The sequence below is a fragment of the Netta rufina genome (assembly GCF_964035555.1).
Source record: "Netta rufina genome assembly, chromosome: 2".
Classification (NCBI taxonomy): Eukaryota; Metazoa; Chordata; class Aves; order Anseriformes; family Anatidae; genus Netta; species Netta rufina.
The window spans coordinates 24,770,164-24,796,872 of NC_140124.1; the positions used below are offsets into that span (position 1 = coordinate 24,770,164).

A 26,709-nucleotide genomic window follows, 5' to 3' on the forward strand; every position below is an offset into this window, starting at 1 on the left:
CCGGCGCACTGCGCGGGGCTGCCTGCTGCGGCGGGCAGGGCCCTCCCCCCCCCGCCCCCGGGATAATGGTACGGCCAGCCGCCGGCCAATCGGGGCGCGGCGTGCGCGCGTTGCCTTCCTCTGATTGGCTCCTCCATCGAGCGCCGCGGCTCCTATGGTCGGCGGCGAGTCCCGCCCCGGGGGAGGACCAATCAGGGGAGAGCGCCCGCTGTGCTCGCCGCCTGATTGGCTGCGCGCTTGGGCGGGCGGCTGAGGCGGCAAGATGGCGGCCGGCAGCGGCGCCGGTACCGGGCCCGGCCCGGGCGGCGAGAAGATGGCGGCGGCGGGGGGCGGCAGCGGCACCGGGCCCGGTACCGGTACCGGGCCGGGCGGCGCGTGCCGGCACCACGAGCAGCTGGCGGCCTGCGGCTCCCGCGCCAAGTACCGCGAGGGGCGGCGGCCGCGGGCCGTGAAGGTGGGGCCGGAACCGGGCCGGGGAGGCGGTGAGGGGGTGAGGCGGTGCCGCGGGCCTCCCCCGAGTCCTGAGTGACCGGACAAGGGTCAAAACGTTGTACAGGGGGATGGGCAGCGTCCTGACGGGATTTGGGGACGTACATAAATCCCTTGAGTCACTATTTTTGCAGTAAAGCAACAATGTGAACGCTCTGCAATGCTCTTACTTCTTCCAGGTTTACACTATCAACCTGGAGTCTCGTTACTTGCTAATCCAAGGAGTCCCGGCCTTAGGTGTTATGAAGGAACTAGTGGAGCAATTCGCATTATATGGCGCCATTGAGGAGTATCACGCTCTGGATGAATATCCAGCCGAGCAGTTTACTGAAGTTTATCTTATAAAATTCCAAAAAGTCCAGTGCGCAAGGTATGGTGTGGAGCAATATCTGCCTCTTGTTAATTTTTTTACCCCCCCTTCATTTAGATTCTAGAGAGTTGAAGTAAAATTCTCAGTTTTGCCAATACGGTTTAACTCACTCCAGGATGGCCAAGAAAAAAATGGATGAACGAAGTTTCTTTGGGAGTTTGCTGCATGTGTGCTACGCTCCGGAATTTGAAACAGTCCAAGAAACTAGGGAGAAGTTGCAGGACAGAAGAAAGTACATAGCAAAAGCAACAAACCAAAGAGGTTTGTATTTCAGTTTCTTATAGAACTTTAATGTCTCATTTCAGTGGCGAGTGAGTTGTGGTAAAAGCAAAACTGCCCGTTAAAGGAAATGCTTTGTATTTAGCTTTTTTAAAAGATGCATTTAAAGTATGCTTGCAGCAGAATGGAGACATCTTTGAATTATTTCTAGGTATCCATCTTTGTGAAAGCAACTTTTGGGTTCTAGTTGATACAAAAAATAAAAAAAATCCGTAAGCATAATGCATAAGCTTAAAATCTTGTTTCCTTCTTTTCTTTTGAAAATGTTATCAGAAATCTCAAGCAGTGCCAGAAAACTTAGGATCACTTTTCTACCCTTGTTCCAACTTTTTCAGGCATATCCAGAAATATTTTTTCTAAGGAAGGTGATAATACCAGAAGCTTTAAAAAAGGCAAAAAAACAAAAACCATGAACTTTTCCGGCTTGCATTTTGGCACTGGAAGAATGGGAAGAATGGGTTACGCTATTGTGCTGTGGAGTTCCCAAGCAGCACTGAAGACTGGGCAGGCTTAAAATAAGCCAAGTGCCAGGCACGGGCTTCTTCTTTCTTGTGCTTATGCATTTTGATATCATTGCAAGAGGTTATTTCTTAAGGTGCCACTTAAGAAAGAAGAATCACAGACTGTTTACAGGGAATGAAGTACCACTGCTATTGCTTGTGTCGTATTCAATGCTGGAACTAATAGTGACCTAAAATAGTGAAGCTACTTTGTTTCTTTGTTTTAAAGATTGCTTTGTGTTAAAGAAGATTGAGTGGCCTAAGAAGACCGACCCCGCACACTGCCGTCAGTGGAGTACCTCAGGATCATGTGCAACTAGCGACTGGGATCCGTCCTGCTTTCCAGGTTCTCATGGGGTATCCCAAAACATGGGATGCCCTTCTGGGAGTCAGAATCAGAGCCTGTTGACACTCCCCCAGTATGACAGCCACCGTGCTGAAACTTCTGCGTACTGTGGTCAGAGCACATCGCTAACTCGAAACGTACCCCCAGGAGGGCACGGTCCTCCTGTGCCTTTAATTCGGCAAAGAACAGCTGTAGCTGACAGTGGGATTGGCAGGTTTATGCCTCGTACAACTCACCTGCAGGAACGTAAGAGGAGGAGAGAAGAAAGTAACAAATTTGCCCTCATTGAAGCAAATACGGATAATACTGAAGTCATCATTGGCCCGCAGCTACCAGAAATACCTAAGGTGGATATGGATGATGATTCCTTGAATACTTCAGCCACGTTAATTCGAAATAAACTGAAAGAGGTATGGATTCTTAGAGTTCTGATTTCTCATTTTCAAGCACAGACTTCTAAGAAGTCTATTTCTAAATTGTTTGCCAAAACACGTTGTCCCTGTCCTTTCCCTTTTCTTCCCAAATACCCAAGTCCAAAAAGTGTAGCAAACCTTAAACTGGAACACCTCTGGTATCGAGAGGGATGATAAAATAACTATCACTGAGCATCTGAAATCAATTTGTATGTGTGGTTCAATGTGTTGGTTTTTTTTTTGGTTGTTTTTAAAGGTATTGCTAACACCTGGGGTATCTTCTGAGAGTTTTAGCTCTGCTGTGTTTAGTACTGCCTTTGGTGTTACTTTTCCCCCTTTTCTACAGGAAAAGTCAACACAAGTGTGATTCTAATAACATAGCCTCCCCGTACTCCAATATTAGAGACACAGCCTTACTCTAAAACTGGCATTATTAGAAAAGAATGTTTACAGTTTACTCGAAACCTTTTTTTTTTTTCCCAATTTAGGTGGCAGAGTCTGTTTCAAGAACACCTGTGGAAAAGCCAGACAATAGTTCTGCCAAGCCACTTGTAAAGCAGAGAAGAAGAATATAGATACTGCTAGCAGCATCTTTCTACAGCCTTTTATAAAGGATATAATTTTAAATATTTTATTTTTTAATGTAAAAAAGTAACTTATATTGCATTTCCAAGCAATTCCCTATTAAAAACTGTATCAGTTTATATTTTCTGGAATGAATAAAGCAGTATGATACTGTAGCAATCTTTTCCTATGTACCTCATAATAAAATAAATGTGGTCAGGCAGTTCAATATAAGCAAATTCTATTTATTCAATATTTTTTTTACAATAAAGCAATATTGAAACCACTAGTTTTGCGTTGTTTTTATTTTTACTATACTGTGAAGAAGAGAATTCTTGTAACACTATTCCACGTGGTGTTACAGTTTACGATTTCCCTTGAAGGTTTTCTTTTCAAATGCCAAGCTGCCCTGTTATTTTTTTTTTAATTAAAAAAGAGAATAAAAGAAATGTTTTCAGTTGATTAAAATTTCAAGCTTTCTTCATGTAATGCTTCTGTTCATTGGTTTGGGGGTATGTAAGAATACATAAGTTGTCTTTTTATCTACAAAACTAGAGACCTAGTAAAAAGGCAACAGTTGGGTAGGGTGTAGAGCAGAAGATGCAAAGAGTGGAAGCAAGAATCAGGCTGAGTCTTCCACCTGTTGTCACGACTGGCCTGAACTGTATACCTGGTTTATCACCAACTTTGACAAAAAGTAAGTTATTTTTCTGTTCTAATTAGTGAACGTAAATTTGATTCAGAAGCTGTTTCTAAAGCTTCTCATTGGTGTAAAAAAGAAATCAAAGTACTGACTCTGGGTCACTGAAACTTGCCTGCCAGAAGGAATCTGGCACTTTGAACACAGCTGCTTTGCAGGTGACCTGAGATAACTCAGCCTGCAGTCAGGGCTATGAGATGCCTTCCTCCTGTCCGGCCTAGCTGGTAGGTGAGCTGGCAGTAAAGGAAAACACAGGTTTCCAGCAGATAAAAGCTTGCCTTGTTTTCAACAGTTTCACAGAACTTTTCTGTTTCTGTGAATTATTGCACATATTTCAAAATCCTGTTTTCCATCTCTATGACTGTTGGTATTTAAAAATGTAATGCAGTTAAATAGGGTAACGATAGATAAGTGAAAAAAATACTTCTATAGATTAGAAATGGTCTCATCGGTTTGACTTACTGAGTAAATAAGCATGTCCTAAATTACCATCTTATGGGGGGAAAAAATCCTTACATTGAAATAGATATATTGCTATATTTCATCCACCTGGGCTTAAGAATACCACTGCTGCAGTCTGAGATGACACCCCCAAGACGCTTTTTTTCAAAAAGCTACCAGTCTCTCCCAAAATATTGATGGCAGTGGTGCCAGTAGCACTGAAGAAAGAAAAATGAAACCTGCATTCCTGAAGAGGTTTCAGATAAACTCTTCCAAGAGAATAGTCTCATTTTCTTAGCCTGGGAGGATGCTTACTGAGAATCACTCATTATGTTCCTGTCCCAGAAGACACAAGTGCCAAGTAACAGTGTGTGTTTTTTACATTCTCTGGTGCCAAAGTTTTACTGTATCAGGAAACATCTGTCCTGTGAAAGGCAGATGTGAACTCAGCACATGTGCATCTCACAGCTGAAGCATTTATCAGCTGAATTCAGCAGACCTCATGTAATGACAGTGAATACCATGATATGTACAGCTGCTTAATAGAGAAGTTATTTTTAACTTCTTTATTTTTACATATTTTTAAACCCAATGCTGGCATACCTTTATGTCCGGCAGACATGGTCCAAAGGCTTCTAAGAGAAGATTATCATCTTTCACAGCTTTTTCAAAGTCCGCAAAAGAAAGCTTGCCATCATGATCATAGTCCTACAAAAGGAGAACTCTTTAGCAAAGGATGATTACTTGTAGTAATTTTCTTTTTGTTTAACTAATGTTTTATTCAAATGGATTATTTTTTTTTTTGAGTATATTCAAAAATTGATGTCCCACTGGGACATCAATCTCTGCTCAGACAAGATCCGTGTAATTAGCCTCTACCTAAGCCATAAAAGATGGAGCAAGCTCAACCATCTCTTATGGCTTTGCTAATAGAATTCCAGAGAAGGCAAAACTTCCAACACGGGAAGAGCTTGAACCGAGAATCTCACAGACAAATCTCAATCACAGATGCACTGGGATAAATAAAAGTAGGACACTTAAAAAGAGGTAACAGGAGGATAAAATGTCCTGAACAGGACAGCCTGCCCCTGTCTGCTTAAAAGAAATGGAGAATTGCTTGAGTATGCTCTACATTTCTACCATGAGCATGTCCTCTACAAATACCTTTAAGTATGAAAATCTATCACGGGACTGAATATATCCTTAATCACAATGCAGTTGTACCTACAGGCACTGGTCAATGAGCAGTTTTTTGTTCTTTGAGTGATGGATTCCACAAATGCCTTTCTTGTTACTTAATAATTAATTGTGTAGTTATTTGAGGTAGGCAGTAATATCCTACTAAGGTAACTGCCTAGCAGCCAAATCAGATCTGGACCTTCCAACATGTATCGGAGCTTTCTGAAGTTCTCATGGAAAAGCTGAAATAGGATTATGGACATGATTAGTTTATGGTATTTTCCTACATGTATGAATATTTCATTAGGTCTGGAGGGTATTGCTTGGGCTTGGACTTCTTGTAATCTACTTACCAACTACCCAGAATGTAGTGACATTCATTTTGGATGCAACCTGTAGGAAGCTGAGCATGTAGGTGCTCCAAAGATGAGTAATTGCTGTCATCTCGTATTCTGCATGAGACAGACTCAGCACTATCAAGAACTAAAGCTAAGAGGGACCTTTCAGCTGAGGTTGTGCAACAGGGGTGAGTGTGAGAAATGAAAAAATGGGGTTAAATAAAAGGATTTGGGATTGGAGATCTGGTTTTAAGCAAGATGTTTTGAACAACACCATTGGAGGGGAAGTTTTATTCTTTGTTTTCAAGAAAATGGTGAAATAGCCTCTGGCTGATTCAGATATCCTAGATTAATCACAGGAAGACAGGTGCTATATGAATAACCCTTGACGTTACAATTCTAATAGAGTATATCAACTGAGCACAGACATTCCATGCTCAATTGATAAAATACAAATGTAATTAATAGTAATGTTACTAGAGATGCCTAACGCAGGAAAAAATACAGATTATGCTTCTGAATTTTCTGGTTTTGGTTGGGCTTTTCTTTTGACCATGCACATGTGCATGTGCAGTTACACGTGCAAGTTTTTACGAATCATTTATAATATGTTTATATAATAAATTAATAGTTTTGTGTGAGGACACTGGACTGGGACTCATTAGATTTGGATTATACCTCTAGCTTTCCGTACTAGACTTGTTTATCCTAGGTACGTAACTTACTCTGTGGCTCAGAACCCCACCGTAAAGCAGATAACAGTGTTTTGTTACCTCATAAGAATGCTCTTAAGGTCTGAATGGTTGAAGATGCTCAAGTATCACAATGAGAAAGTACTTGCCATTTTCTTCAGTGCTATGTCTACCAAGTCCTTAATTCCCTCATCAGGATCTTCTTCTGATGGCTGCTTGAGTAGGCTGTTTTTCAGCATCTGAAACATCTCCTCTCTTGAAATGTATCCGTCACCATTCAGGTCATAAACCTCAAAACAGTCTTTTCAAAAGATAAACCAATTTAAAGATCTTACAAACTATATCACACATCATTAAAGCTGTTGTCTAAATACAGAAAAAAATGAACTGTATGTTGTACAGCATATATGTTGAGCATATATGATTTCTATATGAAATGTATGTATCACATGTGATACTGGTCTATTACTGCCTACTTACCCATTATAGTTAAAATCTATTTCTGCTCAGATATATAATAAATAACCTTCAGTTTGTAGAAACCGTACTAACTTACAGATCTCAACTTCTCTAAGAGTAGTTTTTTTAGAATATAAATGAGGTTTTGGTTTAGAAGTCTATCTTCCAGTGTATCCTACTTATTTCAGAAACTGGTTTGGAAAAGTACAGGGAAAAAATGAGTTGTACAGGCATGGAAAAAACAACTGAAGCATCTCTAAATGCAAAGAGAAAATCTCTACAATGGAATATTTCCTGTATGAGTATCTGCCTAATTTCTATTTTAATTGCTTCTGCCTCCTTAAAATCAGAAATCTAGGACCATAACAAATTTTACTATCCTTCACAAAACTTATTTAAAAAACAAACAAAAGTTTTTCAGTTTTGAGACACAGATTATTATTTTTTTTCCAGGCAAAGACTTTGTCTAAGGGCAAAAATTGTACTAGCATACACTTAGGACAAACAACACTGCGTACCACCACACAGCAGTGTATCCTAGAGTGCTTACAACAAGGCTGCATATTTTATAGCCTGTGGTTGTTCCTAGCGGGGTGACATCCCAGGCCACCTTCCAAAGCAATGCCTTATGATGACATTATCATAAGGCTGATGCTGCAGCCAGGGAACTATGGAAATAAATGCTGTCATCTTTTTTCTATTATACTTCCCTCCCACCTCCAGTCCTTTTTTTTTTTTTTTTTTTAATCTTAAAATTCTAGGGTTCTTGCATTTTTTTCCCTCTATCTTCTTTCTCCATCATTACTCTGGAAGTCCTCAAGACCATCTTGCAAACAGATTCACAGTTTTTCCATCTCTGCTTCCAAGCTGAAGAACTGCTAGAATTAATCCAACTGCTGCTGTGCCCCCCATTGGGCAAGTAAATGAATGCTGGCACAGATCTCAGCTGGCCTGAGGAGACTGTTACTCAGCCAACACCACCCTCGTCCTACATCTGTTTACTTCTGATTTTGTGTGTGAATACAAAAATATATATTCTCTCAAAACTATATAACAGAACAAGCTTTTCTTTGTCAGCAACAAAATAAGGTTGCTGTTTACACAGAATAATCTCTGTCTCAGAGAAACTATTTCAGAACTCAGTTTTTATTGAGCTTGACAGAAGAAAACTCAAAACTCTTCAATTACTAAATTCTTTTTGAGTAGCTTACAAATTATAGTGGAAGTGATGTATAATTTAATAGTCATAAATTCTATGATAACTACTAAATATTATCATGCAGATAAACCTTACATTTAATCCTTTCTTCCAATGTCCCCCGAAGAAATACTGATAAGCCTTCCACCCATTCCTCCACACTGATGCAGCTATCATTATCTCTATCGAAAGTGCGGAACACTGGGAAGTGTATTAGATACATTTTAAATTTATAATAATAGGAAAATACAAAGAAAGAAAGAAAAAAAAAAAACAACTTAAATTCAGTTAAAATATATAAAAACTTTTTTTTTTTTAAATGGGTTTCTGCTTTCAGCAAGGTACAAATACCCTTCTCAAATCTTTCTAAGCCATAACAATAAAGAGGATTTCACCACTCTGTCTACTGATCTTTCACTCCAGAATCCTGCTGGGATAATGTATTTTCTTTGATCTGTTACTTTACAGACTTTAATAACTACAGGAAGCATGCTTCCATGCAGACAAAACCCAAATAAACCAATATGCCTTACATTAAGGCTTATTTGCATACAGAGGATTAATTACTCCTTTACATGGAGAGCCAACAGAACTGGAAAAAAAAGCCTTCCTTTTGCAAACTGAAATCAACCCTTTGTAAGCATTAAAATATTAAGAATGTGTCCCTGTAGTGCATTTTCCAAGAAACATGATTTTTTGCATAAAATGGTGCTTTCATTTAAACACTCCCCTGTTAAAGAGCTGGAAAAAGTTGAACCAAGGGGTCTTTTTTGGAGACCTGAGATCAAAAAGAATGACAGTCTCATGCCTTCTTCACATCTTCTTCTGGACACCTATACATCAGAGATCATTCATCAACTGCAAATAAGGCCCTCATTTCATTAATCTCTGTGTTTTCAAGTATTTATCACTCTCATTGCCCTCTACTGCCTGACTAGTATCTCCAGCGTTGTTCAGAGCACCTCCATTTCAGAAGTTATCCACTTTAGCGGAGTACTTTTCTGGGACTTCAATTCTAAGACAGAGCCATCCATCCACCAGCTGCAATGACTAACTCCTTGGTGGATCACAGCAGGAAAGAGGAGAATGACACCACGCTGCCCTCTTCTGTCACGACACTAATGGTGACTGTGCTATAAGCATCCAAATGCTAGCACCCCAGCTGCCTTTCTGGCAGATCTCCCTTGTACAAGAGCGTGAGCTATCCTAAACCACAGGAAAACTACTCTATGTACAGAAATAAAGGTACACTTTACTCAGCAGCACTTGTACATGGCTCTTCATGGGTGTGATAGCACTATTTTGTCCAGGCATGCTCATTTGGTCTACCGTGTACTTTTTTCCCTTCTATATGGGTTCTTCAGACCTTCTATCTCCCTGCTAACTAAACTCACACTGGGCAACTACTTGGAACTATTGTGGCAACAGCCCACATAAAACTTTTCTGTTGTCAACTTTGACAGTGATCAGTGGTGTTTTCTTGGCTATAGGGATCCGCTATTCTTGTAGGAATCAAAAACCAGATGGGAATTAGTTTAATATAACCTGCAAAGTCTTCAAGGGCACTGTTTTAGAGATCACTATTCAAAAACAGCTGCCCAAGGACTAAAAATGAAAGTTTTACAACCTTTTTGAGCCTACTGATCTCACCTCTGTCCATAACCATGTCATCCGTCATGCCGAACGTCCTGTGCAGGGTATCCCTGAACATGTTGCGATCGAAGCCGACTGCCCCAAACCGGTCGCTGGACGTGGTCACCAACGTGTCAAAGAGCTTGATGAGGCATTCCACCTCACTTTTATTAACTGCCGAGCCGAAACAAGAAAGCACATTTTATACCCTAAGCTGTTAAATGGTGGCGTGTCCAGGAAAGCCACAGCTCCCAGCCACCTCAGGCATCCACGGGGTGCTGGCTATGCTCAAACCGCCCCCAACCCGCCATTTGCTGCTCCTAAGGGATGGGAGCGCATAAAGTCACCAAGCGACCCTCGGGGGACCAGAAGCTAAGGGGGGACAACTGGGGGGCTGCCGAGGGGCAGCAAACGCCCCGACACTCACAGTGCCTGGCCGAGCGGCTCAGCGCCTCCACCTGCTGCTGCAGCCGCTTGGCGCTCATGGCGGCGGGCGCTCCCCTGGCAACGCGGGCGGGGCGGCCCTCGGCCCGACATGGCGGAGGGCTGGGCTTCGGCGCACGGCTGCGGGACCGCCTCAGCGCCCGTCTCCGCAGGGCAGGGCGGCGAGGAAGACTGGCAGCGCCGCCTCCAGCCGGCCAGGGTCGGCAGGGCCCGCGGGCATCCAGCCCTCAGCACCGTAACCGCAGGGTCGGGGGCGCTGACAGGAGAAGGGGGGCGGCAGGAGGTGGCCGTGTTCCCCTCATCGCCTCCAGCCACCAGCCCCGCAGCGATGGTGTGGGTCAAGAGACACCAAAACGAAGCGGCTATCGACTTTCAGAATACGTGTGTTTTAATACTTTAAATATTTTAATACTGCACACTGGTATCATAGCCTGGGCTGCCTTCTCATAAAGCCGCACCTGCTGACCCCTTTCAATACAGGGCAACCTCCCCCCCCCCCCCATACTTTTTCCCCACGGCTCAAACTTAAAATATTCATCCAGGTTGGCTGGTGCCATGCCATTTAAGCTTCATTTCTCTGCTCTCTACTGAAAAGGTTTAGATTTCGGGCCATGCCGAATGCTGGCCCATTCTGAGTCTCCCTCCTCGACATCCCCACCGCACCAGTACAGGTCTCTTTCCACAGCACTGTTGACTACAAGTTAAATGGAGAACTAACAAATGAAGTGCTCTGCCTCCGCTAGAAACCAAAATTACCTTCTCAGATATATTCAGTGTATACAAATCAAGAAAGCTGAGATGTTGCAACCAGACTTTACTCTTCCTTCAAGAAAAAAAGATGCAAGAGGAGTCTCAATGTGGTTGTCTAATGTATTGAAAACTGAAACATTTCACTGTGGACATGAAAGCAGCTTTGCTGTGAACTGACAAAGCCTGTAGCTCCATAAGTAACTACACCACTACCAAAGCTTTGCAACGGTATTTGAAGCACACAGTTGACAAGAACAAGTAGTTATATTCAGACAATTAAAATGACATAGCGGCAGATGTATTTGGAAGACTGGGGCCCTCATTCCCATTTTTTATTTCTTTCTGTTGCAGGTAGTTGCGTAAAAGTCAAAAAAGGTATCACGCAGAGCAGAGCATTTATGATATGGTTCATTACAAGTTCTTTTACCAAAACTGCAATGTCACAACTTAAAACAAAAACAAAACAAAAACTGCAAACCAACCCCCTATTATTCACTGCCTTTATTTTATCCTCACTGTCAAAACAGGGTCTAGAATCAGTAGCATCAAACCCAGCAGTATAAAATACTTGATCAAAATATTTAGCATATTTTAGAAGGACACTGCTGCAATTCAAGACTTGTATTTTTCCAAGAACTTACTAGAAAAGTCAATTTCACTGTTGAATGTCAATGCTAAATCATCTTTCTCCCCCAGTTTTTAGTTACAATTTGCAGACTAATTATCCATTAACAAAGGTCTTAAAATTCTTGGCAATAAAATATTTGAAATGTTGTATGTAACAGAGATAAGTTAGAAGTTAGCACCTGTGCACTGGACCATTAAAATAATCTCTAGTTGACCATTCAGGATAGGTGGGCAGTTGTTAAAGACTAAGAAAAGCAGGCCCAGCAATGGGTACTTGTGGAAGCTAATAATGAGAATTTCATGTAAAAACTAAAATCAAATGGTTGCTTGTGTTTTCATGCGTGCACATTTAATTTATAAAAGCGTGTTTTCAATTTCTAAAGCAACTAATTTAAAGTAAAACAGCTTTATGATTTAGGTCAACATTCTGTAGCCCTCAAGTACAAAAATATAAATACAAACTGTTTAAACAGTATCTTTAATGAGATTCTGGCAGTATTTTTTTGTTTTTAATCTTAACAAGATGCATCACATAACAGGTCTGCCACTGAACTTGCTTAGAGTAAAATCAGCTTCAATATGAAGCTGTTATGGTATCAAAACCCTGCTTTTTACATGCTAAATATCTTCAGCAAGTGTGCACTTAAACACAGCAATGAACTTAACTATAACTAAATACATACATGAAACTCTGCTTGTGGAACATAATTCATAAACTGGTTACAACAAATGATTACCTGCATTTTCATTAATTTAAAAAAAGGGTACAAATCATGCAAAACAACTCTAAAGATAATGCAAAGGAAAAAAGCTACCAGTGTTTGCAAGAAGTGTTCAACTAAACCAAAACTGTATTAAACGAAATATGCATATTTACTAGCACAGAACAATCGCTATTGCAAAGAAGCAGAGGTAAAGTCTTCTGGCTTTGAATGTCAGTTATACTGCAAAATGTCATTGCTCTTGCTTAATGCAGAAGCACATGCTTAGAAGCCCAGAACTGCTGACAATAGTTCTGCTCTCCCCAGGATCAGAGATGCTGCATGGATTTAAAATAGCAGAGATTTGCAAGGATCAAAGGCAAAGGCACCCTATTCAGTTAGCCAAAACGGTAGCATTCCCCTTCTCAAAAGCATAAAGATGGTAATGGGGCAGATGATAAACATTACTACAAAGGCAGCATTTTAAATGTTATCATTAATTTTCCATTTTGTAAATGCCACTCGCAGACACCAGCTTGTAATTGTTTATGTATAATATAAACCTACAAGATGAACTTGGGATTTTATTTGTCCTGATTTACAAATAAAGACTATTACTAATGCTTTAAAACACTACTTTCAGTATCTAAAAAGTTTAACTCTTATTTTCCAATATTTTACATCTCAGCTGGACTACCACCTCATATTGTTTCAAACATCTAATACTGCTTATTGGGATTTTATAAAAGTTGTACCTCATGTATTAAGCAGCAGGCAATAACAATGGTCTTTCCCAGCACAGCTGCATGTGGCTGGCTACTGAAAGATTAGGAATATTTCTAGAACACAGGAAAACTCATGCAGTTTGGTAAAGTTTGTCATCATTTCACAGTTTAAGTTTCCTTTAGTCATTGCACTTCTGTTGATAGTCTTGCTTTTTAAATACTATTCTGAATCTGAATTTGAACCAGCAACCTTCTTTTTCTTCTTTTTACCATGCTTCTTGTGCTTCTTTCTCTTTTTTGCTTTGTCCTAAAAAATAAAATGGAAGTTATGAGAAAATCACAATCTATTAAATTCCACTAATGAAAAATGACAGTACAGAAAGCACAGTTCTACAAAGACATTTCAAAAGATGTTTCTGTAAGAACCTATGACATTTCAGAAGAGATTTATATAAAAGGCTATTAAGAAACCATGAAAAGAAAGTTCATATTTTATCCAATAATTTGTACTATTATGAGCAGTTTTCAATTTATCTCCATCATGGTCTGGCTATTTCACACCTCTCAGCACCATCACTATTGTATTTCCTCAACTTTTAAATGATTTTTCAATGCTTCATAGATTTCTGAGAGAATAAAGTGTTTGACATCTTATATATGTGAGAATAACTAGGATGATTACAGATTTATAAGAAGTTGTAATATTTACAGTGTAGTAAATATTAGTATTATGATGATGCAGAGATTGGGTCCTGAGGCTCATTTCATGGCCTGGCAGAAGAAGTTTACCGAGGAATAATCCTACACAATACTCTGACAAAGGAACAGCCTTGATGTCTACATGGCAAACTGCCACACCACCTCTTATTGTACAGAAATTAGTGTTTCTTTTAGTTTGGTACAGAGTAAAACATATTTTGACTTAATGCAATAAAACTTAAATAAATCTCAATTCACGCATATCTAAAAATGTAAAATAGTCACAATTTTTTCCCCTAACTACACAGCTGAAAAAGTGACTTCAGCAGATAAAGAGAGAAATGATGAATTTAGATTCACATGACTTTTTCTATAAAACATTTGTGTTACTGAAAAATGTGAAATTGTAAATTAACCAAGTACAGAATATTTATATCCTAAAACCACACTATGAGTAGGAAGGATACTTGCTGTTGCTTTCTCTTTTTCCTCATTGCTTTTCTTCTTTTTTGCTTGCACCTAAAAAAAATAAAATTGAATGTAATGGGATAATAGCTTTGGAAGTGCCATTTTATATGAAAGTTTGAGCTTTTGTTGCATATAAATGAGTGATGGCACAACAGTGACAGAACATGATGAACAGTAACCACTGAAGAAACAGTGACTATGTTAGATTCTGGAATAAGCATAAACATCTGATGTGGGAACATTCTGCTATTAAAATACAGCAGAACAAGAAGCCAGCAAAGATGTACAGGTAAAAATATGAAGCTAAAAACTTGGTAGAAATTCTTAATGAAAAAAACATCACATTGGAACCTTTTCAAATTTTGTAATTCTACAGGAATTCAAATCCTGAAATACAAATCCTGTATACACAAGGTTAAGAGTACAATTATTATGTCCAACATTTTTTTAATTCAATGGAAAAGGCAGCAATCTTGGAATTTTTCTTGTCTGTACTCTAATATTAGACAGAAATCTTCTGAAGCATATCCCACTGCTTAGACTCAATTTATTAAATTCTAAAGTATCCATGACAACTTGCAAAGTTTCAAGAAAATTAATTCAGAATAACCTGTAGGTGGTCGGAGTTGCACTAAACAGATCTTAACTGTAAGTTTTTATATAGAGAAAAATATAACTTTGAACATGCTGCACTCTTAAAGTCAACTGTACTGAGCAGAACAGTTTTAATAATATATTAAATCTAAGCTATTTATTTACTCATGTGTATCAGTAAGCTGAAAATCAGCTTTCATACTGACCTCCTCTGTCTGATCTGATTCTGATAAGGATTCTGATGATAAAGGTCCGTCACCACGATCTGCCTTCTTCCTTTTTCTGTGGTGATTTTTGCCATCCTACATAAAGTATTGGTGAGTAAAGTTAAGCCCTTCAGATTTCATGAAACTTCCACTTAGAATTCTATTGAAATAGTATTTCTAAGTTATAAAATATTTTCAAATGCTGTATGCATTAAACTAATTACTCATCAGCAGCAAATTACCCTACTGTTAAAATGCTTTTAGTGGAAATAAAATCATTTTATGTGCATTGCTTTCGTTACCAGAATAGAGCAACTTTTTAAAAGTGACAGAATAATAGCATACTATAGCATCTTATTTTAAATAAAGACATGTGAAAGAGCAAGCATTTTAAAATAAAACGTTTCACCATTTTAAAATAGTACTGAGTAAATTGAAGATGTCACAATATGTGCAAACACTGCAGCTTCAGACTCTTGCTTGTTTGTTGATAAAAGAAGCTCCATCCTACCTGTGTCTAACCTGTCCCCACCAGCTATACCTTCAACACTTTATATAGGTAATTCCAGTATATTTAAAGAGCAGTCTTAAAAAAAATATCAAGTGCTCATAATTTAGATGGTGCATGAGCTTACTCCAACAAACCGTTTTTTTTCTTCCCCTTTCTTAGACCAGCTTTGCTCTGGACCAGGCTACTTTCTCCCATTCCACTCATTGAAGCTACTTTCTTCCATTCCATTTCTAAAGCCAGAAACTGTAAAAATTCTTCTTAATCATCTTTTACAATGGTGAAATCACACATCTCAACAATCCTATTTAGTATATTATAGGTACCATCATCCTTTCCTAAAAGTAGTTATGAAAAATACAGATAATGTAGCCCATCTGAGAGGGTGTCTTCAGATCAGGAAAATCTCTAGCCCCCCAAAGCATTCTACTTTCAGAAGAGGTGTGAAAGTAGCAATACGCCTTAACCAAGATTAAGGGGCTATAGTAAGCACTTGCTCTTTGAAGAGAAGATACTCAAAAGGGGTTGGTGGTGAAATAGAAGCAGAGAAAGGGAAAAAAAACCAACACATTTGCCTTGTGCAATGGAGATTTTATACATCAAACCCAATATGGTTGTGTGTAGCTGAGACCAAGGTGGTAATATAAGTTACTGGAAAAAAAAGACTAGGATAGACACTGAAAGCTATTAGCTTACACATAGGAGTAACTAAAATTTCAGTCAATGAGATTATTTGCATTCAACATAATTGAAGAAGGGAAGTCCTCAGATGGGTGTACAAAATGGGTGAGGTATGAGGAAGGAAGGTGTGATTTCATGCTCTGAGAACAGAAATAATAATTTTGCTTAAGCTAGTAAAAAATTCTCTGTAATTTTTCAAAGCTGACATAAGAAAATATATAATTATGACTACATTTAGATAAAAATACCTTCTGCTTTTTGTTACTTAATTGGCAGTATCAAACCAGTATCCTACCAGGCACGCCATGGAAATATTGTATGCATTTTTAGCTCAATATGACTGTTAAAGATAAATCCCACATACTAGAATACCACAATCTACTACAGCAGATTAGGTACTTTCTTCATTTAGCTTCATGACAAAAACAGATCCAACAGTTTCCACTGACAGCAATTACTAAAACAGGAGTTGAAACCACCTAAAAGTCTATCTCAAATTTGGGGCACTGAATACCTTCTGATTATCTAGTTTTGGACAAGAGATTTCAATAGGCGTAAATTGGAGCATACAATTAAAAAAATTGGAAAGGGGAAAAAAAAGAGAAATCTATTATGTATGTAAAATGATGTTCTGATGCACGTATTTCAAAAATAAAACTATACCTTCTCTTTTTCATGATCTTCCTTTGACCTCTTCTTTTTTGTGCTGTCCTAAGTAGAAAGAAAAACAATTACTGTCCACTAACACAGAAAAATGCTAAAAGAACAGACTGCCTGGTGTATCTTCTCCACTTTTTTGTTCATTCAGTAAGCCTGTGCTTGTACACTGGTCTACCTTCTTTCAAGTATAAAAAAACCATTTAATTTAATATTAATATTTTATAACTACTACTCAGTCCACAGATACTTATTGGAAAGGCAGTATTCTGGCCCTGCAGTATCTGTATTTTCACAGATGGTGTTCAATTAAACAGCATATTGACAAGAACATCACAGAACATTTTAATTTTTTGAAGTGTTAATGTAGTATTAAAAGTAAATAGAGCAGCACAAAAGCTGCATATGTTTGAATTCAGAAAAATAGATAAAAATTGATGGTATAATGTTTATTTTCTAAAGATCAAATATTTTCTGCCAGACGTGGACAGTAGATAGATACATTCCTGATCACATCTGGAAGATACAAGCACAGCTCAGCTACAGTAAGAAAGCACAACTTTGAATACAGAAGATAAAAATTAGGAAATGCAAAAGTCAGAAACATTTGTCTTTATAACACAGATCAGGAAAACTTCCTGAGAGTAACATGTGCTATTTACCTTGCTGTCTGACTCAGATTCAGAAGTTGAGCTTGTTGAAGATTTCCGTGAGGAGCGATACTTCTTTTTCCTTTTTTTCTTCCCTTGCTTCTTATCCTATCCACAAATATTTTAGGAAAAAAAAAAAAAGACAACCCTGAATTTATTTTCACTAGCTATTAAAGACTTACATTAAATGTAAAGAATAGGGAACACCAAATTCCTACATATTATCATGTTCTTTTGAGGAATAAAGTATGCCACCATTGATTCCTTGAGTGGAGGAAATTCATCACTCTTCTGTATTGAAAAAAGATTAAACTACTGTAAAATTCAGGTTCTCCAGATTCCGTTTATCATTTAGATGTGTCCTATAGATCCAGACAAAGATTTTTTCTAAACTAGTAAAAGTAGTGTATTTGCACTGCTGTGATTAGATAGGGGTATTCCACTGAAAAAGGATACGATTCAGTGTTAACACAGGAACGGATCCAGATTACAAACCAGCCAGCCAGAATTTATACTGTTAATGAATAATTTCTTGAACAGATATGTAACGAAAATTGACATTATCGTATGTTCCAAATGCATCAAAACTGAATAGTTTTATGCAAGCCAAGCTATCCATCAATTGCTAAAGTATATTGCCAAAACCTGTGTTAAGTAAATCTCATGAAAAAGAGTGGGCTGGTATTTAATCCATTTTTTCATATGAAATATTCTTTGACATAAAAAAATATATGCCACAGTGCAATTCATTTCCTAACGGTGTGATACATTACTTTTTTTTTTTTTCTTTTTCTAGAAAGGATAGCCTGAAAGCCTCGTTCTGACTGCTGCCTAATCCCATGTTAGTCATTTTTTTTGTTTGCTTATTATCTGGTAATACTGGTTCACATACGTCAAAAAAGACTGCATAAGGAAGTTCTTTCAGCATCTGCAGCATTTGCAATACTTTGCAAGCTTTCACAGAAAGAAGCCAACACTAACGTTCTATTTCTTGATCAAAGACCTTAGTTCTGTTAACAATTTGATAATTCAGAACTGCTGACGCTGTACTAGGTCCAAACAGTATCTCCAGACAAGAAGTGTCTCTTCCAAAAAGTATGTAAAACTACCCAGTTTTAATCGACAGTGAATTCAGAGTATTGCTGTGCATTAGTCTGGTTTCCAATAAATAGTTTTGCAATAAATCTCAGGTTCAAAAGATAAAAGAGATTAACACGTGCAGTCTACCAGTACTTACCTTCATTCTATAATGAACTACAGTATCACTGTTGTAAGTGTAACTACTGACCAAGTCAGTAAATAGTATGCAACAACAAATATTGGCCACCATTTCAGTGATCTGGCAAACTGTTTACTCATTTTCAGTCACATCTTCCATATTCAAAACAGAAATCCCACATACCTCCTCCACGAAAGATGGAGGAATTCTCTTAACAGCCAAGAAAAAACACAACTCCTCAATTAAACTCTTCAATTAACCCCCCAGCATGCTGAGAACAATAGTAATGCAAAATACAAAACATGTTAGATTCTGGTAATTTAGTTCTTACCTCATCTTCTGAATCAGATTCACTGCTGGAAGAATCAGAACTTGATGAAGAAGAGGAAGATGAAGACAACTTGACCAAACACAACAAAAAGTGAAGCTTGTGAGATGCAGCATTTTGTCCAGTAAGTAAGTAAAAGTCCATCCAAACACCTCTATAATCTCTTCATTTGCAAAGTATTATCAATAAAATTTTACTTCCAAGAACATGGTCTCATAGATTTTCTTAAACTGTAAAAAGTGACTTCTAATATTTTTCATGTGATAATGTATATTTGATGCATTCCCGCCCCACCCACATTTCTTTAACCAGAAATAAAGTTCTCCTTGAAGAATAGAATAGAATAGAATAGAGTAGAATAGAATAGAGTAGAATAGAATAGAGTAGAATAGAATAGAGTAGAATAGAATAGAGTAGAATAGAATAGAGTAGAATAGAATAGAGTAGAATAGAATAGAGTAGAATAGAATAGAATAGAATAGAATAGAATAGAGTAGAATAGAATAGAATAGAATAGAATAGAATAGAATAGAATAGAATAGAATAGAATAGAATAGAATAGAATAGAATAGAATAGAATAGAATAGAATAGAATAATCTACCTCTCTTAAAGAAAAAAACAGGTGATTTAACATTCAAATTAAAAGTTAAAGCCATACCCCTCTTTCCAAGACAACTTAAGTGACAAATAGGAACAATCCCAAAGCAAAAAAGTTCAGAAAACTGAAAATTTTGCTCACCCTACTAGATTTCTTCTTTTCTTTTTTCTTTTTCTTAAAAATAGAAGAGAATGAATGTTATTTTGGCATCATATTCTTTTGTTGCACATTTAGGTTTATGTAATTTAATGCTGGCTTTTAAAAGCTATTTATGGCATTTTGCGTTGCTAGCACTGATGACAAAACCAGTTCCAAACTGTATTAAACTGAAAATAACTTACCTCCTTCTTTTTGGAGGAACTCTCATTTCCACCCAGTAATTTCTCCCTGTGTTTTTCCAGTTCTTTCTTCCAATTCTGAAAACAAACCCCAAACAAAAACAGTGACATAGCCATTACTTCCAACAGCATTTTTCAAAAACCTTTTTCAAAATCCTTTTCTTTACCTGAAGTTATAGTTTCCATAAAACCCACAGAAAATAAACAACATATAGTATTAACCAAGGCTATGATGCATTTGATGCTACAGAAAATTAATATTCATCCAATTATCATCTTAGTTCTCACCTTTATGGTCAAGTTATTTGGGTTTAAGGTCATCAATTTTGCTACTTGTGGCTTTGTATCATAGTTCTTGTTAGAGCACTTCAGCAATGTGGGACAACCTACCAGAAATACGTGTGTTTTGTCTAAGTTTTAAAATCAGTGGAAATAAAATTTCCAGAAAAATTCTGCTGGCCACTACTCAATGCATGGATGTCTCTATCTTGTGTCTGTTCTGGGCCTTGTCAGCTTCAACAACGATTAGAATATTGAATTCTAATGATTTGATTTATTTTAATTATTTGATTTGAGGTTTCCTTTGATTCCTTCTTTTCCACCCCTCACAAGCTCTCTAGATCTAGGTCTCTACCTGAAATCCCTCTTTTAAGAGCTCTGAAACATCTAACACCCCATCATATTACGCCTGCTAGCTTCAATCTGCTATTCCTGCTTCCCGTGTCAGAGATGTGCTTTCTTTATTCTTATTATTCTGATTCTTCCTTTCCTTCCAATTAAACTGTACTGGTATTGTATTGGCAGAACAATGATAACCCACATTTTGTGAAGAAGGGAAAGAAATATTAGGAATTAAGTAGGATTATACACGTGCAATGCAATATGGTACACAGAACCCTGAGTCAGCATCCTGTGAATTAGCTAAACAGTGCTGTTGAAGGACGTGGCAGATTAGCCATTACAGTGCTGCATGTAACGTGTTGCCATGATCCAAGGCAGAATCTACAGGGTATTGCAGCAGGTTGGGTACTTTGATTTAACAGCTACCTGGAGCTACCTGAAGAATTTTTGACAACAGCCAGTGCTTTCTTAGGCAGTCATTCTCTCATAAGTATAAACTTATGCTTTTTAAGTTTTTAAGTATAAACTTGTGCTTTTTTTTTTTTTTCTTTTTTTTTTGAGGTACATAAAAGAACAACATCTGTCAGTAAATGGCACCTCATTCACAGACTTGTAACCTTTTCTGTCGTTGAGAGATTTGTGCTTAAGAGGTTTAGGAAGAACTCATGGCCACTTTGTGATTCCCTGCAACTCTTCCTACACTACCCTTCCCTACCCTTCCTGTCATGATGAAAGGCTGCTACCTTCTAACCATGCCACTGTCAATTATTTTATAATAAAGGAAAGGAAAAAGCAGGAAAAGGATGTGATAAAACACTAAATCAAACTCACCAAGCTAAAACTCACAGAGCACTGAACAAGCGATCTCCTCTGAAACTCGTATTAACCAGCTGACAGAGTATTTCTCATATGAACATTTCTATGTTATCTATTGCAAATTTTGGGAGCTGGATACAGACCATGACCTCTGTATTGCTCGGATGGATTTATCCTAATATAATGATCAGGGTATGACAAGTGAAACATCTTTCTTTACATGTATTAAATGACCTGTACACTTTCACCTTAAACACTGGTTAGCTGCAAAAGCGATTGTTTGTGAGTCTGTTGGTGTAGCTGATCCTGCTGACCCAGGAAATAAAGCAGGACAAGTCATCTTTGACAACACTTTGTGTCTAGCAAAACCAGATTGGAGGAAAACTCTAAATTTGAATTCTGATCTTGGCAAAGAAGAAAAGGCAGAAGTAAGTTTGAAAGTGTGTAGGCTTGATCGGGGGGAGAAAGACAAGAGGAAATGGCCTTAAGTTGCCGCAGAGGAGGTCTAAGTTGGTTATCAGGAAAAATTTCTTCACTGAAAGGGTTGTTAAGTATTGGAACAGGCTGCCCCAGGAAGTAGTTGAGTCACAATCCCTAGAAGTCTTCAAGAAACATGCATATGTAGTGCTTAGTGGCATGGTTTAATGGTGGACTTGGCAGTGCTAGGTTAAAGGTTGGACCAGATGATCTGAGAGGTCTTTTCCAACCTGGATATTCTACGACCCTCCAAATATTAGCATAACTTCTTAGGCAAAAAGGTATAATAAGCACAAGTGTCATGCCCTTTCAGTAACAGAGGAGGAACACTATCTACTTCAACCAGAAACTCTCATGCATTGATGACGACTACTGCTCAAAGCTTATCCCAAAACAACAGAATTCAAGGGAAGAGAAGTGTTTAACTGATATATAACTAATTTCTTCTGACGTATACAACAGGAGTTATACATGAAACCTTCTCACAGCATGCTGATCTCCAGTTGTATACTGAACACAAGTATGAGAATAGCTCCAAAGAAGGGAATCAGCACAGCATGTAATCAATTTAGGATGAGAAAGAAGTGTTATATAGGCCTATTTAGATATTCAAGGCCGTTCTTTGTGCCTTCTCCTGTATCAGTACCACATGTACATTCCTTGTTAAAGAAAGGAGGCTGTTTCCAGTAATACACCTCCTTCCAATATATGTTTGGATTGTGTGACCTTAAACAACTGAAGATTAGCACAACAGACTTTAGTTTATCATACTAGGAAATGAACGAGTCTTACTTGCTAATGTAAACATACGTATTTGTCTGGCTATATAAAGATTTATAAAGTTCATATTTTCTTCAGAAGTATTTCTCAAAACTTCTTAAATAGTGTTTCTCTAAATCACAAGTAGCTCTTCCTTGGTTAAGGGGTAACCTTAATGTTTTATTTTGTTTGTGTTGAATATTCACTCATTACAAGGTTGTGTGAAGTGAAATGTTATGTGTACATGGTGGTGTTAATGATAAGGTAGGAAAACCAGCATATAAGACGGATTGAATATTAACATCCTAACAACATTACCAACCTCGTTCATCTTTTCTTCAAACTCAGCCAAAGCCCTGGATCCTTTCTTTTTCTTTTCTAGTTGTTCTTTCACTTCTTCCCTACATAAAAAGGATAATAGATCAGAGTTGTTGTATTTTCACAATTAAAAATACCTTCTAAAGTGTCTAACTTTTTGAAGTTTTTTTTTTGAAGTTTAGCTTTGGCTGAACTTCCAACAGAAAAAAGAATGAAAGCACCTTAGATGTTATGAGTATGGTAACCTAATGTTATAATTTCAGTACAGTAGCTAAATCCCTCTGAAGGATCTAAAGCTAACTTTGCAATTAGGTAAATTGTGCTCTAATTTATTGTGAGAGGAGGTAAAATGGACTGAACGTAAAACAAGTTGTTGATAATATCTTCAAGTAAATTTGTTGGGTATGGTAGACTACGTTCTAAGAATAAACTAGCAAAATCTTTTTCTGGAGATTAAGTTTTAAGATTGCCTACACCTGCAGGCTTTAGGGATTAGTATTTGTGAAAGAGGTAAGATAACCAACATTTTCCTCTCCTGAGAAACTGTAGCCAAAACATTTAAAGACAAATGAGAAATACATATTTCAAAATGAAATAATGTTTTTAAAAGAGGAGATGGAATGCATATTTAGAAAAGAACATCTTGGCCAGAGCCAAGGAACCTTTCAAAATGTATTATTGTGTATTCTGGGGAGGAGGTAGGCTAACTGTGTCATCTCAATAACAGAGAACAAATCTTGCACTCAGTAGGTCAAACAGGCAGACAAGTATTGACACTTACCATGTTGGTCTTGGCCTGTTCAAGTAGTCTTGTATTGTTGGTCCTGAATTTTGGGCAGGACCTCGTGCTCTGGCCATAGCTATGGGATTCATATAAGCCTTGAATATGAAACAAGAAGAAATACAAAATTCATCAGCTACACTGTTACCAAAATCTATCCTTGTCACTCTTCGCACAACCTTTTTCTCATTCCCTGAAAAACAATTCTGACCTGTTTCTAAAAATACAGTATTTAACTAAATCAGGCTGATTCAGCCTGACAGAAAAACCCTGGGAAGAGCTTTCAATTGGAGTTATGCTGTGATAGAATGATCTCATCCACCAAAAGAACATGTTCTTTACAGTAATTCCCCTCTCTGCGCAATGATTTTGCAAACTGAGTACAGCATATCATGATTGCTGAAATATTCTTTCTCAGGATATGGAAAGTGTGATTTTATTTCAGCCCTTACTCTCTGGGACAGCTGATACTTAGGCCTTTAAAGTTCTGCTCAAAATTGATGATAACAGATTCAATACATTCTGGATGAAATGATGACACCCCACAAGACCCTTGCTGTAACACCGAAACAAGTGGTGGTGGTGCTCAGCTACAATTATGCAAATATGAAACTTCTAAGACTGAGGAGTATTTCAACAACAAAAATTATCAATTTTATGAGGTATTCCATCCTTCAGACCCACACATTCTCTCCACATTCACTCTTAAAACCTTATTTCTAAGTTCACCTGTTAAAATCCATACACCGTCTCAGCCATACATGAAATAAATCTAAGCTAACTAACAATTACTCAATTTTTATTATGCTGAAAATATTTTGTTCGTGTGAAGTGAAAGTACCTATTTCCCCTTGTCTCCTGGGCTTTTATCACTGTGGCATCCCAGTGCTTCACAACTACTTTTGCAAAACCTAAGACGAACTGCCCTTACTGTCCACAGTTTGGAGATGATAAAAAAAAAAATAAATAGTCAAAATAACGACCAGCTTTAGTTGCTCAGTCTGAGACCCTTTCAAGCAGGCCCTGTTTTACTCAAGTTCGCAACTCTAAGGATGATATTTGCTGCCACTTCTTGGGGGGGATGATTTTTTTTTTTTTTTAAATTCACACAAAAAGTTTAACTAACATGGGCCAATAAATGCTAACATTTGCCCATTTAAATGGGGTTAATCTCAGCTCAGCACCTTCTTTTGCAGCTAGGTGGATGTGTGCACTCAAGTAGTTAGAGCACTTGAAGATGTGTATTCACATTTTTAACTCATGAGTTTTATTGTATCGCAAATCGATGAATGAGAAGAAATCTTGCACTTGAATTCAGCTTCTCCTGAGTTGAAAAGGAGTTCCTTTAGCTATGCAGGAAAGTGGTGTTTGAACACTGTTTTCATTAAACAACGATAATTTCAGTGCACTGGAAACAGTAGAAAAGACGACAACTTTAATTCATGACTTGGCTTACTACAATGAGCAAACTGAGTCAACTCTGTTTGGGTACCATTCAGGAATTTGTATCTGAAAGCTCTAGCTTCTTACATAATTATTACTCCTAAAAAGATTTTCTTGCTGTTCTTAAATAAAAACTAGCTGGTTTCTTACCCGAACTAACCCGAAACGAAAACAAATCTCTCTACCTGCAGAAGAAGCTACAACTGCCAAATTCTGCTTTTCTACTTCCTCAAATTGATTCCTGATAGATAGCTAGCAAGCTTCCTCCATTCAGTGGCACTCTTTCTTTTCACTTTCCAGCAGCATAATGACTGAATACTGCTCTATATCCCACAATTTGGAAATGTACGTTTTAAAATGTTCCTATGAGTTCAAGCAAGTTTATTTATGAATAATTACTTTGCCAATAAACATTTCTTAGAAGTATTCACACTACCTTGCCAAACTGAATTTCACTAGCCAGAGAGTGTACAGAAATACACCCTCCACAAAGAGAAGTGCTTGTCTGCACATCCATTTTCTTTTTCTGGCAGTTTGCTCGAGCAGTTATTAAAAGATGTTTTATAGCTTTCGTGCTCATGAAAAGCACAGGGCACCTACAGTTGGCTGGGGCTCTATGGGCAAGCAATGCAATCTATTACTGCCTTGCAAGTATCCTGCAGATGGTGTAAAACAAAACAAAACAAAACAAAACGAAAAAACAACAACGTATTTTTCTTCTCCAAAGGGTCAAAATGATTTGGGAAGGGCTGTGGGAATGAAGTTAACAGGTGGAAAGCTCTACAATCACACAAGAGAAGCAAGGGGCCCTATATCATAAGTTGCCTGTGCTACCAGCCGTCATGGTGCAATGAACCTTTATTATTTCGTAGGAACGTAGAGATTTGCTGGCATTGGTAGGTGCCTCCCCACTGTACCACTGAAAAAATTAAGAATAAATGGACACCCAAATACACCCCTAAGCATTACAAGAGGGCAATGCGTTTCAGGCACAGGCCAGGCCTTGCAGCCTAACGCTGTCAGCCCTCCTCCCGTTATTTTGGCACCCCGGTACGGTAGCCAAAGGCCCCCCGTTAGCCACCTGGGGGTGTTCGTGCCCATCTCGTCTCTCCCTCGCTGCTCCAGCGAGGGGAGCAGACGCCTGCCTGCACAGAGCTGACGGCAAACTCGCAGCACGTACTAGAAACAAAGAAAAGGGGGGGGGGGGGGGGGGAACAAAAGTCTCGCCACTTCTTTTTTTCACCATAAAACTCATAAATTGTACAGTCGGGCCTAAAGAAAAGGTGAGCCTAAGGTGCACGGCTCCCTGGTGGGAACAAGTTTTGAGGAGAGGGAGGGACGAGCGAGGCCGCGTTTCTACCGGGGCCAGGCCCGCGCCGCCACCGCCCGCCCACCCAGCTGACAACACGGCGGCCTGCGCCTCCCCCCCCCGGCCCGGGGGCGTCCCGGGGGCTCCCCGAGACCTCCCCGGCTCCCTGCGAGCCCTCGGAGGCCGCCGGTGCCTCCCCCCCCGGAGCGGGCCCCGCCGCAGCGCTGCGGCCCCGCCCGAGCCCCGCGGCCCGCCGGCCGCTGCCCCCCGCGGCTCGCACTCACCACGCGGTTGTCCCGCTTCCCCATGGCGCCGCCGGCAGCCGCTCCGCTCCGCTCAGTTCACCTCAGCCCAGCCCCAAACCCCGAGCCCCGCGCCCCGCGCCCCTGCT

At 38.8% G+C, this 26,709-nt stretch overlaps 3 protein-coding genes across 3 annotated transcripts; 1 reads left to right on the plus strand and 2 right to left on the minus strand.

Annotated features, from left to right (window-relative positions):
• The first annotated feature begins 270 nt into the window (after nt 1–270).
• Nucleotides 271–3,073, plus strand: RBM48 (RNA binding motif protein 48). The gene is made up of 5 exons (XM_084306789.1): nt 271–454; nt 669–859; nt 975–1,120; nt 1,868–2,394; nt 2,886–3,073. Exons 1-5 carry the CDS (start codon nt 314–316, stop codon nt 2,970–2,972), a joined length of 1,092 nt encoding a protein of 363 aa, XP_084162915.1. The 5' UTR covers nt 271–313; the 3' UTR covers nt 2,973–3,073.
• Nucleotides 3,074–3,442: 369 nt separating this feature from the next.
• Nucleotides 3,443–10,085, minus strand: CLXN (calaxin; the record flags this gene model as incomplete). Its single annotated transcript, XM_084283047.1, has 6 exons — nt 3,443–3,520; nt 4,706–4,810; nt 6,461–6,612; nt 8,065–8,169; nt 9,619–9,774; nt 10,028–10,085. The coding sequence occupies 6 exons, from the start codon at nt 10,083–10,085 to the stop codon at nt 3,443–3,445; spliced, it is 654 nt and encodes a 217-aa protein (XP_084139173.1).
• An 815-nt stretch (nt 10,086–10,900) lies between these two features.
• FAM133B (family with sequence similarity 133 member B) lies at nt 10,901–26,709 on the minus strand. The gene is made up of 11 exons (XM_084282918.1): nt 26,603–26,709; nt 23,567–23,664; nt 22,790–22,868; nt 19,798–19,872; nt 19,598–19,630; nt 18,861–18,929; nt 17,323–17,418; nt 16,667–16,714; nt 14,815–14,910; nt 14,018–14,065; nt 10,901–13,154 (listed from the first exon to the last, which is right to left on the minus strand). Exons 1-11 carry the CDS (start codon nt 26,624–26,626, stop codon nt 13,068–13,070), a joined length of 753 nt encoding a protein of 250 aa, XP_084139044.1. The 5' UTR covers nt 26,627–26,709; the 3' UTR covers nt 10,901–13,067.